Genomic DNA, 21,294 nt, shown 5'->3' with positions numbered 1-21,294 from the left:
AAAAATTAAAAATACTCTCCTGGAGGCAGCAAACCAAAATATACAGAAATAAAACTGTAAACAAAGAAAACCATGGATGGCAAACGAAATATTACAAATTATGGAGAGAAGACGGATGGCAAAAAACAAAAACCTAACAAGATACAAAGAACTCAACAGGGAAATTGAGAAAAAGATAAATGTAGCTAAGGAAGAGTGGATTAAAGCAAAATGTAAAGAGGTCTGCAAAGGAAGCATAAAGATAGATAATTACACAAAAAGGTTCAAGAAGTCGCAGGAATATGGAAAGGGAGCGTTCAAGTATTACGTAACGCAGTTTGGGGGGAGGGGGGGGTCTTGTAAAACGTTACGGCGCGTTACATGGGGGGAGGGGGGTTCGAACAGCGCGTTACGTAACATTCTTTTTTAAAAAATTAGTAAATCCTTTATAAAAGGTATATATTTTAAGGTAAATATATACCTTTTATAAAGGATTTACTATGTCTTTATATTACATGGTATACAGCCAACTACAGGAAAACTTTTTCCTTGTGGATTCTTTTTTAACTTAAATGAAAAAAAAACTACGGAATTTCATTTATGTTTTATATAGACCCCTGAATTGTATTATGTTGCACTCTCACGCTCCGCTCATGTTCCGACAACAGGACAATACATAATAGTAAATACCTATTCAAGTGAAAAAATCTTAAAATTTGTAACACAGATGAAGCATAGTAACATGTGTTTCCAATAATTAGATGGACCTGTCTCCACAACAAAAGATTAAAAGATACAGATGTTATTTAAGAGGTTGCAGAAGGGAACTACATGTTCATAAATCATATTTGTTTTCTGAAATCGTTTTCTGCAGTAGGTATTCATTAATGTTTTAAATACGCAAATTTTCAAATTATTTAAAAATGTTTTTAAATAAAAAGCATTAAATACAAAACCCACTATATTGATACTTAGTTTAGAAAATTGATAGATATTTAAAAAAAATAGTACCCTTATTTAAAGTGTGATTTCAAAATTTCAAAAATTTCAAGTCAATTTCAACATTTCACCTTGCATTATTCATAATAGACCCTACATAATACACATTTTTGAGATGAGGTTGTTAAGCAGCTTCTAAAAACAAAAATATACAGGGTGTTTAATTAAAATTAAAGATAATGGACTATGCTAGACTTGAGTGAATCACCCTGTATATTCAAATTTATGTTTAAATAGTCCATAGTTGAATTTAAAAGTTGACGTATCCTATAGCGTTTTTATAATTTTCTAAAATAATGACACATGACAGAAACAATTTTATTCCATAAGTGGTTTCCATACATTATAATTTTAAATGATCACCCTGTATTATTCATAAAGACCATAAATTCAGATTGTTAAGCAGCTTTTAAACATATAAAAATATACAGGGTGTTAAAAAATAAAGCTTATGGACTACGGTAGTCTTGCATGAATCACCCTGTACATTTAAATTTATGTTTAAAAAGCACACATTTTTATATATGAAAATCTACGGGTCTCAGCGTTTTTTTAAATTTATTAAAACAAGGACAGAAATAATTTTATTCCATAAGTGCCTTCTTATATATACAGAGTGTTTCAGAAAAAGGTAACACGATCTCTAAGATAGGTGAAAAACTGAAAAATAATTGGTGTTTGCTTAGTATAAAATTTTTGCAACGGCATGCGTTTTCACGATACAGGGCGTTGAAGAACAAAAATTTTACACATTTTTTTCACTATTTTTCCGAAACTACTGGCAACATCGTATATTATTTGTTATACAAAAATTTTTACTAAGCAAAATAAAATATTGAAATAAAAAATATGTTATTTTATTTTAAGTTTTTATTAAAAAAGATCAAATAGAAAAATGCATGACAAGAACAATAAAGGATGAAGCCAAAAATATATGTAAGGATGGGGCCAAGCACGGAAAATGTAAATGTAAATGTAAAATTAGTAATAAAAGATTATTATTCTAAGTTTTGGACATATTTCATGTCATGGGACATGAAATTACGATTGGCAGGGATAACCAGACACATGAACTAAAAAGAAGAATCGTTCTTGGGTGGGCAGCATTTGGAAAACTGAGAGAAACTTTTAAGAGTGAGTTGCCCATATGCCTCAAGAGAAAGGTATTTGATCAGTGCGTCCTCCCAGTCTTGACGTACGGATCAGAAACATTTACCTTACCTAAAGCCTCGGCTACCAAACTAAGAGTAACGCAGAGAAGAATGGAGCGGTCAATGTTAGGAATAACTCTGCGAGACAAAATCAGAAACGAAGAAATCAGGAGAAGAACAAAGGTGACTGACGTCATCAAAAGGATAGCTAACTTGAAGTGGAGATGGGCAGGACACATAGCGAGAATGACACATGGGCGATGGACAAAAAGGTTATTGGAATGGAGGCAAAGAGAAAACAAGAGAAGCGACGGTTGACCGCCTACAAGATGGACAGAGGACGTAAGAAAGCTAAATAAAAACTGGATGAGAGCGGCGTAGGATAGACGTGGTTGGAAACGAGGGGAGGAGACCTATGTTCAGCAGTGGACTTTTGAGGCTGGATGATGATTGTAAGTTTTTATTATTACCTCACATGCGATTAAAATAATAACAAAGTTCTTTTACCGGGCTTCCGGTACTTTCCGCAACCTAGTTTCCCATTTAGGTCCAAATGGTTACTTGGGTGTTACGTAACGTTTAGGTAGGGGGAGGGGGTACAGAAAAACGTTACGGTGCGTTACATGGGGGGAGGGGGGGTCAAAAATCTTCAAAAATTGCGTTACGTAATACTTGAACGCTCCCAAACTCAAACATTTATCTATTGTAACAAACAAGAAAAACCAAATCAAATAATTAGACCCTGAAAAACAGAAAGAAATATGGGAACAACATCTTAAATATTTTTTTGGTGATCAGAGAACAGAAGAGGCCCCACAAATAAATACAGATGGAAAACTAAATAATATTCTAACCGAAGAAGTTATGCGGGCAATAAAAGACGCAAAGAACAACAAGGCACCCAGCGAAGATCTAACAAAAGCCGAACATTTTAAACACCTAAGTAATAATGCTGTCAGGAAATTAACCTACCTCTTTAACATTATATGTATATGAACATGGCACTCTACCACATGACTGGCTAACATCCACATATGTAGCTCTTCCTAAAAAACAAAAAGCAAGGAAATGTGAAGACAATCGAACTGTACCCCTAATGAGTCATGCCGCTAAGATTTTTATGCGCGTAATTTATAACTGCATTCACAATAAGTGTGAAGAATACCTGAGTCGTTCTCAATATGGTTTTAGAAAAAGTACAGGCACCAGAGAAGCAATTATGGGATTGACATAGTATAGTATAGTTGATCCAAAAGATGGCATAACCCAGACATCCAAAGTGAAAATTATCCTTCAACACCAAATTGTTCTGTATGGTCCACACAATGTCCAGAAAAAAGTCACACCATTTTGAGCGTCGGATTTGTGGAGGAGAGGGGGGAGAAATCGGTAAATTCGTAAATTCGTAGTTTTTTAAGTTTTTCGGCAATATTTCTAAAACTATGCGGTTTAGCATGAACAACCCTCTATAGAAAATTGTTCTACATTAAATTTTAAATAAAAAAGGCCCTATACATAATCTTTCTAAAATGAATGGTTCCAAAGATCCGGAGGTAGTATAGTATAACTGGTCAAAAAAAAGGCCCAACCCAAACATACAAAGTAAAAGTTTTCCTCCAACACCAAAATGTTCTATATGGTCCACATATTGTTCAGTAAAAAGTTAAACCATTTTGAGCGTCCGGTTTGGGAGGGAGATGGGAGAGAAGCCGGTAAATTAGTAGTTTTTTTACGTTTTTCGTCAATATTTCTAAAACTATGCTTTAGCGTAAACAACATTATATACAAAAATTTTCTACATGAAATTCAAAACAAAAAATGTTCTATACATAATTCTTATAAAATTAACGGTTCCAGAGTTAGGGCGAAAAGTCGAGGTTCTCGATACTTTTTATATTTTTTGGGCAATATTTATGATATAACTATACCAAAAACCCAGACATCCAAAGTGAAAGTTATCCTCCAACACCAAACTGTTCTATATGGTCCGCATAATGTTCAGAAAAAGGTCACACCATTTTGAGAGTTGGGTTTGGGGGGGGGGGGGAGAGGGGGGGAGAAATCGGTAAATATAAAAAGTATCGAAAACCTCCACTTTTCACCCTCCGTAACTCTGGAACCGTTGATTTTATAACAATATGTATCCAACCTTTTTTGTTTTAAATTTTATGTAGAACATTTTTCTATAGAACATTCCTTACGCCAAAGGATAGTTTTAGAAATATTGACGAAAAACGTAAAAAAACTACTAGTTTATCGACTTCTCCCCCATATCCCCCCCAAACCGGACGCTCAAAATGGTGTAACTTTTTACTGAACAATATGTGGACCATATAGAACAATTTGGTGTTGAAGGAAAACTTTTACTTTGGATGTTTGGGTTGGGCCTTTTTTTTTGGACCAATTATACTATACTACCTCCGTAACTTTGGAACCGTTCATTTTAGAAGGGTTATGCATAGGGCCTTTTTTATTTCAAATTTAATGTAGAACAATTTTGTGTAGAAGGTTGTTCATGCTAAATCGCTTAGTTTTAGAAATATTGACGAAAAACGTAAAAAACTACGAATTTGCAGATTTCTCCCCCTCTCCGCCCCAAACCCGACGCTCAAAATGGTGTGACTTTTTTCTGAACATTATGTGGACCGTATAGAACAATTTGGTGTTGGAGAATAACTTTCACTTTTGATGTCTGGGTTTGGGTCTAACTATACCATACTACTAATGGCAGAAAGGTCTCTCGAGGTTCAAAAACAGCTGTATGTGTGCTTTGTCGATTATAGAAAGGCCTTCGACCGCCCGAAAGGAAATACCAATTATGTAAACATAGAACGAGGAGTGCGTCAAGGGTGCATTCTGTCCCCTCTACTATTTAACGTCTATGCCGAACATATCATCAGAGCTTCTCTTGAAGATCGTCCTGAAGGTGCCAGAGCCAATGGCATTATCATTAACAATGTAAGATATGCCGATGACACACTAGTATTAGCGGAAACAGAGAACCAACTAAAAATATTGATGAACATACTATCAGAAGAAAATCACAGACTGGGCTTGTATATTAATCTTTCCAAAACCAAAATCATGGTATTCCACAAGAACCCCCATAAACAAATTACATCCAACATACAAATCAATGGTATCACCCTTCAGAGTTCCCAACGCTTCATATACCTGGGCAGAGAGCTAAAAAGTCAGCTAGACCACTCAAAATAAATTAGAAGACGCATTTAAATAGCAAGATCTGGCTTAATGAACATGCGTAAAATGCTCTGTAACCCCAAGCTATCAGTCACAATAATATTGAGAACACTAAGGTGTTATGTGTGGTCTCTATTACCTTATGGCTGTGAGACCTGGACATTAAAACAGTATGACGTCAACAAACTGAATTCATTCGAAATGTGGATGTACCGCCGAATGCTAAGAATAAGCTGGACCAGCAGAATTATAAATGAAGAAGTACTGGAAATAATGAAGACACGTCCTCATCTGGTCAATACAATCAAAATTAGAAAGACAGCATACCTAGGATACATAATGCGCCATAGGGAATTTGACCAGCTCCAGGTAATATTAGAAGGCAAAATCGAATGTAAAAGGGGTATAGGAAGAAAGAAAAAATCCTGCCTCCGAAACATCAGAGATTGGACCCACACGACAGGGAATGACTTAATCCATCAAGAGGAGAGAAATTTGCCATATTGATCGCCAACCTCAATAGAGAAGGTACTTAGGAGGAGGAGGAATTTACAAAATAGACAATTATTTATATCAACCAGTGGAACAGACTGGCTTCCGTAAACAAAATGACATTAAACAAAGGTACATCAGACTATCTTCTGACAGTATGAACGTTGATAGAGAAGGAAAATGAATACCAACTACCCTGTTTCTTGCCTTCGTAGACTATGAAAACGTATTTGACTTTATTGTAAAATTGTAAAATAGATTTGAGATAGGCAATTAATACATAATATACATGAAAACGCAACTATGATAGTACAACTAGACGAAAATACGAATCCCATCCCCATTAAGACAGCAATTCGACTAGCCAAAGTACCGCAAAATTTGTTTATTGTAGCCCTAGAAGAAATCTTCAAAACTACAAATTGGTCAACATGTGTCATCAACGTTAATGGCAGCAAGTTAAACCACCTCAGATTCGCCGACGACATTGTGATTATATCTAGCATCTTGTAGTACAAGGTACTACAAACGTTGTTAGAGGAATTTGCAGACAGCTTGAATTTGTAGCAACGTTGTAAGTCCATAATACATATGAGATGGGTATATGACAAAAATAGTCCGTGATAAACCGGTTTTAATCTTAAAAACGCGCCCTCTTCCACTTCCCGACCTCAGACCACTCATAAATTATGTTTTCTTTAATTTTTGTTATATTTTCTTCCTGGCCTATTACACACGGCCTATTAAATTTTTAATTATTCCAAATAGTCCAGAAAGCCACTGCGCATCCGCTAGGAAAAATATTCTAATTCGGATTTTTTGCACAATCTTACTCAAAAAGGATTCCTTTTAACAAATTTGCATGTTGCCAGGGCCAAAAGGTGGTCAAAAATTTTTTAAACGTTTTTTTTTGTTTTTCTCCTAAAATTATTTTTTTTGCATGGAACAAAGTTTTTTTAGATTTTTTAGATCATTCCAAACAGAAAAGGTCTTTAGTGACTTTTCTCTAAAAATGATAGTTTTTGACATATAAGCGATTAAAAATTGAAAAATGGCGAAATCGGCCATTTTTATCCCTCAAAAACTATGTGAAAAAGTTAAAATTTGAATGTTGCCAAAGTAATTAGATATTCTTTAAACATCGATTCATGAAATCCCGAAGAGTTTTTTGCAATACAAGATTCAAAACTCCTTTGTTTTTTAATTGATCATCAAGCGTGCGCGACACTATTTTCCACCGACAGTATGGTGCAAATAAAAGGAATCAATTCGTTACTTCGTAAACCGGCGACTTTAAGGAAAAATCCCGAAACAGGTCGATTTTTATTTTTAAGTTACGATATTATGGCATATATGATATACTAGTGACGTCATCAATCTGACCGTGATGACGTAATCGATGATTTTTTTAAATGAGAATAGGGATCGTGTGCTAGCTCATTTGAAAGGTTCTTCAATTCTCTATTTAGTAATATAAACATTTATATAATTATTTATACCTTCTAATTCTTTTTTGTCAAATAATTTAATTTAATAAAAATTTTTTGGACACCCTGTATAAATAATTATGTAAATATTTTCATTACTGAATAGAGAATTGAAGAACCTTTCAAATGAGCTACCACACGACCCCTATTCTGATTTAAAAAAATAATCGATTACGTCATCACGCCCAGACGGATGACGTCACTAGTATACCATACATGCCACAATATCATAACTTAAAAATAAAAATCGACCTGTTTCGGGTTTTTTTCTTAAAGTAGCCGGTTTACGAAATAACGAATTTATTCCTTTCATTTGCACCATACTGTATACACATGCAACGGTGGAAAATAGTGTCGCGCACGCATGATTAGAAATTAAAAACAAAGGAGTTTTGAATAATATATTGCAAAAAACTCTTTGGGATTTCATCAATCGATGTTTAAAGAATATCTACCTACCTTGGCAACATTCAAATTTTCAGTTTTTCACATAGTTTTTGAGCGTTTAAAATGGCCGATTTCGCAATTTTTCAATTTTTAATCGCTTATATGTCAAAAACTATCATTTTTAGAGAAAAATCACTAAAGACCTTTTCTGTTTGGAATGATCCAAAAAACCTAAAAAAACTTTGTTCCATGCAAAAAAAAATAATTTTAGGAAAAAAACAAAAAAAAACGTTTCAAAAATTTTTGACCACCTTTTGGTCCTGGCAACATGCAAATTTGTTAAAAGGAGTCCTTTTTGAGTAAGATTGTGCAAAAAATCCGAATTAGAATATTTTTCCTAGCGGATGCGCAGAGGCTTTCTGGACTCAAAACTTTTATCGACTAATCCAATCTGTCATTTAGTTTTCTCACTTTCTCGGTATATATCATTAAGAATAACTCGTCAACGTTAGCCACAACGTTAGCCACACCAAGACACTTTGGAATTTTATTACTATCTGAAGCAATAATGACAATATAATGATTTTTCAATTTGTTTAAAACATGTTTATTTGTCACGATCTTTATGTCAGAACATTGTATAAATACTGAAAACAGCGTATAAGAAAGTATTATAATATCCATTGGAACAGCAAAAGAAAATCTAAAAAAGATTTCGTACCGCATTGAAAGCCTGTATAAACCGATGCGCATATATTATATATAACATTTTTAAATTACCTTCTAAGGTAATATCCTGGAAATGCCATACACCATATAACTGGTGATAATAATACTGAAATATAACCTCCAATAAACTTTTTTATTGGCATATATGATAATAAGGGTTCCGCTTGAGATATTTCTAAATCAATAATCGTATTAGTGTAGAGATGATGGCTTAGAACGTGGCTTATCCTCCAATCCCTAAAAATTAAGTAATTAGTAGACTTGCTGAAAAAAACGGCCACATTTGGTGAATAAAAAATCGCTCTTCCACCATGCCGACGCACTGGATTCCACCGTCGCCGTCGCAATAACCTACATGATCGCTAGAATTGGCCTACGAATTTTTGTCACATCCACCCTATTCTTCTGATTTGGTCCCGTGCGTCTTTTTCTATTTCCAAGTGTGAAAAGTCGCTCTCCAGGCAGAAATTTGAATGGAATGAGGAGGTTATCGCCTCCATGGAGGCATACTTTGTAGACTTCGAGAAAAGCTATTTTTCAGATGGGTTAAATAACTTTGAGCACTAAAAAATACTAACCTTACTGAAAACATCGAAAACTGGAAATAATACATCCTAAAATTATCCCTTCGATGAATATAGTTATGTGCAGCAATGGTGAGTAAACTTAACATTACTCCAGCTACAGTTATGAATAAAAAACTACTATATCTTACGGCTAACGACGAAAAAACTAAAGTCCCCACTAAAAGTAGATCACTGTAAAAATCTGAGATTAAATAACCACTTTGCGGTATGTCTTTTAATTTTTTTCGTGCCTCTCTTTTTAAAACTCTGTAAAATCCGTCGTCTTTGAATGTAAATGGAACGTTTCGCTTTGTGGCTGCCTTTTTCACGAAATATTTTTCTATCAACTTTTCAGGTATTTCAGATATGTGATGAGTCTCGAAAGCTTCTGATATATCTGTACCCTAAAATATGAATATAAAGATTACTACTACAACTACAACCTTAAGGTGAAACAGTAGCGATCAACAGGTAGCGAAAACGCATTCCAAGATTGCGGCTGTAATTTTGAATATTTTTTCGAGATATTTGGCACACGTATTCGTAATATAATAAAGAATGGCGGTAAAGAGCTCAATTTAAAAAATATATTAATATGTGGAAATTACTCTGTAATTAAATACAATATTAAAAAAACGAGCATGTACCGCCATTAAGAAGAACAAAAAAATACTCTTTCTTCAAATAAACTTTTTTATCCGATGCCTAGATTTTGTGTCATTTTGGAACTACTAATGAAATAAAAAATTTTAGTAGTTCCAAAATGACACAAAATCTAGGCATCGGATAAAAAAGTTTATTTGAAGAAAGTGTATTTTTTTGTTCTTCTTAATGGCGGTACAGGCTCGTTTTTTTAATTTTGTACAGAGTAATTTCCACATATTAATATATTTTTCACACTGGGCTCTGTACCGCCATTATTTATTATATTACGAATAAGTGTGTCAAATATCTCGAAAAAATATTCAAAATTACAGCCGCAATCTTGGAACGCGTTTTTGCTACCTGTTGATCGCTACTGTTTCCTCTTAATAAAAAAACATTATAAAATAAAAAGCAATTAAATTTAAAAAAGGTAATTATAAAATTGGTCGGTCAGATAGCCAAGCGGGCTGAGGCGCTCGATCGATAAATAGAGCGGATATGCGATCAAGGTTCGAGCCCCGGCCGGTGACTAGAAAAATAAAAAGGATGACGTAGTAGTTAAAATTCTATAGAATCTATGGCTTGGTCTGGAATGTGCTGGTGTCTGATCGGCCTATGAGGGACCAGAACGGCAAGAGATAAGGGCTTGCGTCTCAGTGATACTCCCTCATAGATCCCTACCGGAAGGGCGTTGACGCCTAAAAACGTTGTATACAGGGTGTTTGTTAAAGAATGGGCCATAGCCTAACCTTACATTCCTGAGGTTAAAGTAGGTCGATATAAGCTAACTTACCGTAGTACAAAAGTTGATAACCTAAATACAGGGTGTCAAAGTAAAACTTTTATTTTATTTATTTTTGAATATTTCCTGACAGGTATGGGACAACAACAAACAATTTGGTAAGTGGTGCTGGTACTGTACAATCTACTAAATTATATTAAACAAACGTTTCTGGCTACTACCACAGGCATACGCCACTGGCGGAATTGCTATTTTAGTGCAATTTTTTGATTCTCCAATACTTTCTATGTATAAAACATACTCTTTATTCGTAACGATAAAGCCATTAGGTTTCTAAATATTTGAAGCTAAAAACGAAGGAGCATAATACATTAACCCTTAACTTGGCGGTGTGTACTCCAGGATACGTTGTTTATTATAATTAATTTCTCTATATATACGTAAAGTTGCCGCGAGATTTTAAAAGTACCCTCTCCACAAAGTATTCGCCTAACCAATAAATTAATTTGAATGTCATACACAGAGATTTCCACCAATGAGAGAGCGTTTTATGTAAGCGTGCTAAAAATGGCTTCCAAAAAAGGTGTTAGTTTGTGTCATTCGGAAAGTAAATTCATTTTTTAAATGTTTTAAGTTATTATATGAATTGGTAAACTATAGTTCTAGATAAATAGGCCTGCAACAAACAATCGTATAAAATAATATTCAGGATTTGTTTATAAACAAACAGATAGGATCACTTTGAAAAGTAGTATCTCTGAAAATACATTGCCAGGTTAGCGGCAATTTAGATAGTATCCTTGAATATACATTGGCAGGTACTGATGAAAATTGAATGAGTATCTTTTTGGATACATCACCCGGTATACGGACAAATACTAACTGTTTCTTATTAGCTACTTTGCCCATTAGAGAATTAACAGAAAAGTGATAAAAACATTTGGTATATTATGTTGTAATGATTTATCGTATGTTCTTATCTACTCCAAAAGCTTGTATGTATGTCCCAGCTTGTATGTATGAATCATATATGTATGTCCCGTCAATATTTCTTGAAAGTATTAGTATAAAAAAATGTTACAGTATGTTATCATAATATGATAATATAATGATAATATTATTATCAAATTCTATTTTTTACATATTAGGTATATACAGTGCGACTACAAAGTAACTAAGTAACGCATAAATTCATTAGATATTATCTAAATAAACATAGAAATTCCCGAAACATATCGATTTTTATTTTTAAATTACGATTTTTTGGCATAATACTAGTGACGTCATCCATCTGGCCGTGATGACATTATCGATGACACCGAAAAAGAAGATTCGTAGTCACGTCATATATTCGTAGAATATACCTGGAGAAGATGTCAGAAGAGATCTTTTCAGACACTTTCCAACTTTTACAACCAAAGGACGATGCCGAAACTGTTGCAAAGGACAAACAGCAATGAGTTGTACAAAATGTAGGGCGAGATTATGTTTGACGGAATCCCGTAATTGTTTTTATGATTTTCATAATAACTAAATTTTGTAATTTTTTATACTTATAATTACTTTCCACTTTTATTTTTTGAGTGTTCCAAGTTTTATTTGAAGTTTTGAATTTAAGTTTTAAAAATAAATGTTTGATCATCATTGTAGTTTATTTATAATTTATAAATGTACATGATTATATATTAATTAATACAATACTATGTGTATGGTTGAAACCCCTACACAAAAAGCCATCTATTCATAATTATTAAAGTAACACAAAATTCCACAAAATAAAATGACAGCATTAAACAAATCTACAAATGTTTCGCTAAAAGTCTTGAAAATTCTAAAGATTTTTAGCGGAACAATTTATTGTAGATTTGTTTATTGTTTTCATTATATTTTGTGGAATTTTGATAATTTTGCTTTAATTCAATGACCCAATAATATTTAATATATTGGTCCAAACTACAAATATACATCTTGGCAATGTATCTTTCTAGATACGGAGGTATTTTTTTAATAACCTGGCAATGTATCTATGGGGCATCAGTACTTGTTTTATAGTGTTCCTGGCAATGTGTCTTGCGAGGTACATTGTAATGTACGGTACGCCTAGTAGTGTATCTTATGGGATACAATGTCAATAAAATGTCAAAAAATTTAAAATAGAAAAAAAACTGTAATTGACTCTGATAATGGAGCCCTCTAAAAATGACATCCAGTAAGCAAAAACATTTTTCCCTCGGCGGTTATAGGCGCACCAAGTTAAGGGTTAATCAAAATAAGTGCGCCTTATCATTTTTAACTTAAAATATATTGAAAACTAATGACTTTATCGTTACGAATGAAGAGTATATTATTTGCATAGAAAGTATTGGAGAATCTAAAAATTATGCTAAAATAGCAGTTTCATCAGTGGCGTAGAATTTGGGAAGGGTAAACCATTTACTTCCCCCTGTCGTACGCCTCTGGTATTAACCACAAACGATTATTTAACATAATTTAGTAAGGTATACAGTACCTACACTTTCTGCCAAGTACCATAAGGATATGTCAGATAGTTTTATAGTAATAGTTTTATTTTATTTTATAAAAATAGTTTTTTCGATGCACCCTACTAGGCACATATAGTTCTTAAAAAATTCACAAGGAAAAAGTTTTCCTGTAGTTGGCTGTATACCATGTAATACAAAAAATAGTAAAATCCTGTATAAAAGGTATATTTAAAAAACCCTCAAAAGAGCCACATCAAATTCGCATAACTAGTTTTCGACTGGCTTACCAGTCATCATCAGTGCACACGTGCAATGTATGTACAATGACTCCACTTGCCGTCTCACTTCCAACATGTGAACAAGTCATATCTACATCTCAGATGTTACCTAGGACTTAGGACAAATTAGAAAATATTTTAAACATCCAGGCTTAAGGTAACATTTTAAACCAATGTTTCCTTGACGGACTACTTTTACTGGGCTTTAACCCACATATTTTTGTATAATACTATCTTGGTGGTTAGCATGTACATTGCACGTAAGCACTGATGATGACTGGTAAACCAGTCGAAAACTAGTTATGTGAATTTGATGTGGCCCTTTTGAGGGTTTTTTAAATATACCTTTTATACAGGATTTTACTGTTTTTTTTTATAGTTCTTAAAGTTTTAAATAAAGAATAAATTATTAAAAAAAAAAGAATACTTTAAAATAATTTGACATATTCCGTGTGATACTTGCCAGAAAGTGTAGGCACTGTATACGCAGAAAGTGTAGGCACTGTATACCCTACTAAATTATGTTAAATAATCGTTTCTGGCTACTACCAGAGGCGTACGACAGGGGAAAGTGAATGGTTGATCCTTCCCAAATTCTACGTCACTGATCAAACTGCTATTTTAGCATAATTTTTAGATTTCCCAATACTTTCTATGCAAATAATATATTCTTCATTCGTAACGATAAAGTCATTAGTTTTCGAGATATTTGAAGTTAAAAATGAAAAGGCACACTTATTTTGATTAATTTATTATGCTCCTTCGTTTTGAGCTTCAAATATCTCGAAAACTAATGGCTTTATCGTTACGAATGACAAGTATGTTTTTTACATAGAAAGTGTTGGATAATCAAAAAATTGCACTAAAATAGCAATTCCGCCAGTGGCGTAGAATTTGGGAAGGTTCAACCATTCATGTTCCCCTGTGTCGTACGCCTCTGGTAGTAGCCAGAAACGTTTGTTTAACATAATTTAGTAGATTGTACAATACCAGCACTACTTACCAAATTTCGTGTTGTTGTCCTATGTGTCAGGAGATATACAAAAATAAATAAATTAACACCCTGTATTATGTAAAATTTGACACCCTGTATTTCGGTTATTATCAACTTTTGTACTAAGTTTGCTTAAATCGGCCTATTTTAATCTCAGGAATCTAAGGTTAAGCTATGGCCCATTCTTTACCAAACACCCTGTATATATTATAAAATTTAATCATCATCATCATTTTGTTTGCGATTATCCCTATGCGGAGGCGGCTTTCTAATTACATTTCTCCATAAATGGCTAGACGACATCAAAGCCAAAGTGGGGAGAAACTTTCACCAAATGGCACAAACAGAGAAAAGTGGAGAGCCCATGGGGAGGCCCTTGTCCAGGAGTGGATGCAAACAGGCTGAAGAAGAAGAAGAAGATTATATACGTTTAGAGAGTTATGGCTGTTTTATAGAATTTTCCTCCCATTTCATCCATCCAACTCTAATTCTGATTCTATTGCATTCATCTCAATATATTTCCCCATTACTTTGTAATACCGATCCTAGGTACTTAAAACTCTTTCACTTCACAATCACTTTCATCGCAATCGCTATTCACTTTCACAATCATTTCACCATCTCAAAATATCATGTTATTTGTAGTACCTCCAACTTCCATCTTTAAACGAACATTCCAAATACATACTCTGTCTTTGTCCTAGTAAGTTTTAAACCTTTTTCCCCAAGAGCGTGTCTCTGTTACGGTCAATGATGTAAATTGGACATTGACGTTAATGGCCGGGCATTGTCGTGAATGTCCATTTTCCTTGGTCATTAACGACAATGCCCGGCCATTAACGACAATAACCGTAGCTATTGGTAAATGTTGTAAAAACTTAACGTAAAATTAGATTTTTCATCAATAACCGGTCAATAAAGACAGTGCCCAGAAGCAAATGCCCAATGTTGATAAATCGATGCCTCAGTGTTTTCAGATGCCGGTGTTTTCGTCAACTGGCATAATCAGTCGCTCTTTACCACTTATTGTAATTACATCATATTTACAAACCATTCTATAGTGCTTTGTTGTTTTTTTTAGCTCCCGGTGTTCTCAAAATATTTTTCGCTTCTTTAATTTCACTTATTCGGCTATTGTATTCGTCACAGTTTAAAAATGATTTATTGTCATCACGTTTTGACTCGACTATTACGTTTATACAGGGTGTCCCGAAAAGAATGGTCATAAATTATACCACATATTCTGGGGTCAAAAATATGTTGATTGAACCTCACTTACCTATATACAATAGTGCACACAAAAAAAGTTACAGCCCTTTGAAGTTACAAAATGAAAATCGATTTTTTTTCATATATCGAAAACCCTTCGAGATTTTTCATTGAAAATGGACAAGTGGCATTATTATAGCAGCAACATCTTAAAAAAAAATTAAAGTGAAATTTGTGCACCCCATAAAAATTTTAAGGGGGTTTTGTTCCTTTAAACCCCCCCAAACTTTTGTGTACGTTCCAATTAAATTAATATTGTGACACCATTAGTTAAACAAAATGTTTTTAAAACTTTTTTGCCTCTTAGTACTTTTTTGATAAGTCAGTGTTTATCGACCTATTTTGAATATTTGTCGAATCCACCACATATTTGTATATGGTTAAATACGATTATAGAGACCTGTTAATAATCTGAAAATGCATTTATAATTTACATTTTTAGGTATATTTTGAAAAAGAAGCCATATCTCGATAAAAGGTGATTTCTCAAAAAAAGACAGAGTCAAAAAAGTTTTAAAAACACTGTGTTTAACTAATGGTACCACAATAATAGTGTAATTGGAACGTACACAAACATTTGGGGGGTTTAAAGGAACAAAACCCCCATAAAATTTTTATGTAAATATATTAAAAAAGAAGCCGCATCTCGATAAAGACTGGCTTATTGAAAAAATACTAAGAGTCAAAAAAGTTTTAAAAACGTTGTGTTTAACTAATGATACCACAATAATGAATTAATTGGAACGTATACAAAAGTATGGGGGGTTTAAGGGAACCAAACCCTCATAAAATTTTTATGGGGTGGACAAACTTCACTATAATTTTGTTTTAAGATGTTACTGCCATAAGAATGATACATGTCAATTTTCAATAAAAAATCTCTAATAGTTTTCGATATATTGAAAAAAATCGATTTTCATTTTGTAACTTCAAAGGGCTGTAACTTTTTTTATGAGCACATTTGTACTAAGGTAAGTTAGGTTCAATCGAACTATTTTTGACCGCAGAATGTGTGGTATAATTTATGACCAATCTTTTCGGGACACCCTGTATAATACTTGCTACATGATAACACTTATTAAATAAATTTACGAATAATTTCAACACGAAAACAATACACAATATACACACATGAAGTAAACAAAAGTAAAACTACACATAACCCATCTTTTATTCAAAATATCAACATTGACCGATTAACAGTGGGCATTGTCGACATTGGCCGGGCAATGATAGAAATGTTATCAAGAATTTAAAATTATCATCAATGTCCGGTTTCTATGGACAATAACGTTAATGGCCGGCCATTGTCGACAATGACCAATTCAACCGGCCATTGTCGTTATTGGCCGGCCATTAACGTTATTGGCCGGATTTACGTCATTGTCCGTAACATCTCCATTGTTTTAAGTCGCCTTCACTATATCCACCAACACCACATCATCAGCATACATTAAACACAAGAAAATGTTACCCTGTAGCCTTGATGCAATCTTACTTTCATATAAAATTTATCAGTCTTTTCCATACCTGTCGTAACACTAGTTGTTACTTTACTTCCTCATACATATCTCTTACAATCTTTACATATTGCCCACCACATTATTTCTCGAGGAAATCTATCATATGCTTTCTCAAGATCTAATACCATTGTTACCTTCGTTAGTTTTAACCAATCTGATCCCCCAGGATGTTGATTGATAAAATTTGTAAAATCGTATAATCCATCATGAATCCTCCAAAATCCTTCTGCGCCGTCTGTTTGTCTTCTTTCGTCCATCCACACATGACTCGTTAAAAACATAGGACGTTTAAGCCTTGCAGAAGAAACCTTTATACCCAAAGATGATTTTGGAATCAATTCTTCACTTGGTTCAATCTGTAAAAAAATAGAAAAAGATTTAATGAAAATTATGTACACTTGCGGTATTGCCAGTTTGGCAATGAGCAAAGAGACCGATTGGGTGAATTTGTAGAAGAAGAATTGATACTAACACTTAATTCAAACTCCCGTATAGACTATATACATATAAATCACTTTAAGATACGCAAGACCGCATAGAGAGAGTGAAATTAAATAGGTTACATTTTGATTAATTATTAAAACATTATTAAAACATCTAGGAGCCGATATCAAGTCGGACCATATAACCAACAGATTTAGCAAAATTAGGCTCAGACTAAACAATAATCGACGTAATATCAACCCAAAACAAGACATCAGACTACTGAAAGACCAACACAAAAAATAGAGTGTAAAACAATAAATACAGAACAACTCCTTCTTGTTCTTCCTCTTGTTCTATTGTTCATTGGCGGATTGATACCTCTATGGAAGACTGTCACTCCATCTTTTGCGCGGTCGGCCGATACTTCTTCTACCAGAAGGTTTCATCACCTTCTGATTGGTGATTTATCTCTTGTTATGTTGACCACACGTCTTTTCTGTATTCTTCTTATGTCATCATCATCATCAATGGCGCTACAACTCTTCGTGAGTCTTTGCCACGTTTACTATTGCCTTCCATGTTTGTCGGTCCTGTGCCACTAATTCCCATTGTCGCACTCCCATTTTGTCTAGATCTTCTTTGACTGCATCTTTCCATCTTTTTCTAGGCCGCCCTACAGACCTTCTTCCATCTGGCCTTTTCCAGAACACATTGTTTAGAAGGCGATTGTCGTCACTGCGTATCACATGCCCTGCCCATCTGAGTCTATTGGCCTTTATATATCTGCCTAGATTTTCTATTCCGAATAGAGACTCTAGCTCGTTATTGTATCTGCGCCTCCATTCGTTTGTCACGCTGTCTCTGCAAGGGCCATATCATTCGAAGGATTTGACGTTCCCACACCAGCAATTTATTAACTTCTCTTTTTGTTAGCGTCCATGTTTCGTTTCCATACGCGACTGCTGATCGTATTATGATCTTATATATCTGGATTTTTGCACCTCGTGAAAGAACTTTTGACTTCATTAGATGTTGCATTGCAAAGAAAGATCTGTTTCCTGCCATTATTCTCGTTTCAACTTCTCGCTCTAATTTGTTGTCATTTGTGATTGTTGCTCCTAGATATTTAAATTCTTTAACAACTTCGAAGTTGTGATCGTTTATAGTAATGTTTTGCCTTACTCGCCGTCGTTCTTGTTTTGAGACGACCGTGTATTTTGTTTTGTCTTCATTTATTTTGAGACCGATGTTTAATGCAGCTTCTTCAAAGCTCGAGAAAATATCCTTAATTTCTAATGTTGATTGTGCTACTACGTTTACGTCATCGGCAAAGGCGAGTATGATTTTTGCTCCCCGAGCAGTTATGTCTGGTTTGATTTTTTGATATATTTTCTACATGACATATTCTAAGGCCAGGTTAAACAACAATGGGGACAACGGATCTCCCTGTCTCAGTCCAGAATTTACGTAGAAAGCGTTTGATATTTTCCCCCTATTCTAACTTGTGCAAAGGAGTTACTTACATTCTGCTTATGTGGTTACTCAATTCTCTTTTTCTATTTAGTTTCCATTCGTTTATACACTGTACGTTACATTTTTTCCTAATGTCTTCACTCTTATTTCGGTCTCTCAGCGTATTCCTGTAATTCTTCTCAGTACTCTGATTCCTGCGTTTCTTGTAGTCTTTGTGTTGTGGGTGTATCGGGTCTTGTTTCTGATGCATGTGTCGTGTTGGTCTTACACTGGCTTTATAAATTATTGACTTCATCTCAGTTTTAATATGTCAGTTTCACCATAGAGTGATATTAAGACATCCTGCCAGTCTATTTGCTTTTTATACTTGATTTCTCACTGGTTTATCCAGTTTTCCGTATAGATGGACAAGTGCAAGGTATTTTATTTCCATTACTAGTTCAAGAGTAATGCCATCAATTTCTATTTTACTGATTGGTTCTTTACTGATTACTATTGTTTTAGTTTTCTGTATTGAAATTGTCATATTGAATTCTTTTGCTCTTATGACAAAAATGTGGACTAATCTTTGCAGACTATCTTCATCTTGGACTATCAGTATTGCGTCGTCTGCGAAACAGAGTATTTTTACTTTTTGTTTCCCATTATTTATCCTGTTCCTTTGTTGACCCTTTTGATAATTCCATTCATGATTAAATTGAATAGTATAGGGCTCAATGAGTCCCCCTGTCTTATTCCGCTGCCTATTTAATTAAATCACCCTCAAGGTCCATGAGCCTCCCTCCCCCCATCAAAAATTCTGGATCCGCCACTGCGTGTATTCGGGACAAAAAAGTAAGGTTTACACCAAATTTCTTAAAAAAAAATAAGATAAAAATAAAAACCAAAAACTAGGATATTTGAATATTTCGCATTCGCATTCATTTTGAGGTTATAAAAAAAATTCGGAAAACAAACCAAAGCCGGAAATTGTGTTGCACGTAAAATCTCACCCCTTCTACTTCCCGACCTTAGATTGCCTGTAAATTATAATCATTTTTCCTTTATTTTTTACTTTCTTCCTTTTCCAAAAAGTGGTTTTCATCCTGTTACGTTTTTCTTCATTTTTCACCTTTTCAAAGGCTTTGGTCGTGGTCTAAATGTATAACAATCAATTAAACTTAAAATGAAAAGGTAAAGGGCTTTTTACAACAAACAAACATGGTCAAAAGTGCAATACCATTTTAAATCTTTTAAAAATACGACAATACTACAGATCTCTATCTAAAGAATACTATCTACATACAACACATGCATGTCCTTATTGCATTTATTTTTTTACACTTCATGTCTACCTTGAGTTCGTTATATCAACCTTTATACTGATGTGTTGATTTACTAAATCACCTCCAATAGTGCAATAAATTATTCATAATATAGGAAAATACCTGAGTGCATTTCTAATTCCTTATTAATATTGGAACATCATCCTGCTTATACAGGGTGTGAAAATAAGCGAGAAGTTCTAATATTTCGCGAAAATTACATCAGATCGAAAAACTGAAAAACATACGTTCAATATTTTTCAAAAATCTATCGAATGACACCAAACATGACCACCTTCCACACCCCCCAGAGATGAGCTGGAGGCTCTTCGAAATGGGAACCTCATTTTTTATTGCAGATTTGAATTTCTCATAAAAAATAAGAAAATTTTATAGGTACCATTTTTTAGAACTGTTAATAGATGGCGTTTTATAACTGGAAAAATTAATTTTCAAAAATCTATCGAATGGCACCAAACACTACCCCGCAACCCCACTCAGTGGAAGTGGGTTGGTCAAAGGGGTAGACAAGGACTCGACTCGGATTCTAGTGCCATAGGAGAGAGAGACACAGATAGAGAGGGCGAGAGAGAGAGAGGGAGAGAGAGAGAGAGAAAGCGAGAGAGAGAAAGGGGGACAATCAGAGAGCGAGGGAGAGAGAGAGTGATAGTTCAAAGATACACGGACATGAAAGTTGATGTGCATTTTTTTTTAAATTCATAAATTGATTTTGAAAAAGCGTTTGAAAAGTAAGTAGGACATAAAAAATTAGTCAAAATTCCTGCAAAAACTAGATCGGGTTCAATCCTTAATTGTAAAATAGCCTTATTGTGTTTGAAGAAAGTGCTCTGGAATGCAAATGCTTATGGTCATAGAGGAAGAAAATTTAAAATTTTCAAGGAATTTTAAATAAAACTCTCTGGATGATGAAATATTTTGAATAAAGTTGCAAAAAGTAGCAGTTGTGCTAACACCAATAATAATTGTAAAATGGATTACTTTATTGGAAGACAATATGTTTAAAATATCCCAGGTTGTCGAGGCATTTAAGGACATAGCAAATATTTTTACCGAGAATATTCCATTACTTCCAATCACTAAGCCCGAGGAAAAGGAATGCTTATATCTAAATTAGAAAAAAAAAAAGAAAAAAATGGCAGTGAAGC

General features: G+C 34.0%; 1 protein-coding gene across 2 annotated transcripts in view; it reads right to left on the bottom strand.

The window, feature by feature from the left end:
- LOC126887490 (cytochrome b5-related protein-like) overlaps positions 1 to 21,294 on the bottom strand; it is a 44,440-nt gene that overhangs the window by 8,026 nt on the left and 15,120 nt on the right. For both annotated transcript variants that reach the window (XM_050655093.1, XM_050655084.1), the window contains exons 2-4: positions 17,060 to 17,281; positions 9,004 to 9,395; positions 8,477 to 8,662 (exon numbers count right to left, since the gene is read on the bottom strand). In XM_050655093.1, the coding sequence (XP_050511050.1) occupies positions 8,477 to 8,662; positions 9,004 to 9,395; positions 17,060 to 17,281 (800 nt within the window). The remainder of the gene's footprint in view (positions 1 to 8,476; positions 8,663 to 9,003; positions 9,396 to 17,059; positions 17,282 to 21,294) is intronic.

This window comes from Diabrotica virgifera, chromosome 1, assembly GCF_917563875.1.
Source record: "Diabrotica virgifera virgifera chromosome 1, PGI_DIABVI_V3a".
Classification (NCBI taxonomy): Eukaryota; Metazoa; Arthropoda; class Insecta; order Coleoptera; family Chrysomelidae; genus Diabrotica; species Diabrotica virgifera.
The sequence above is the reverse complement of the archived record's forward strand: the minus strand, read 5'-3'. Positions and strand labels throughout refer to the sequence as shown.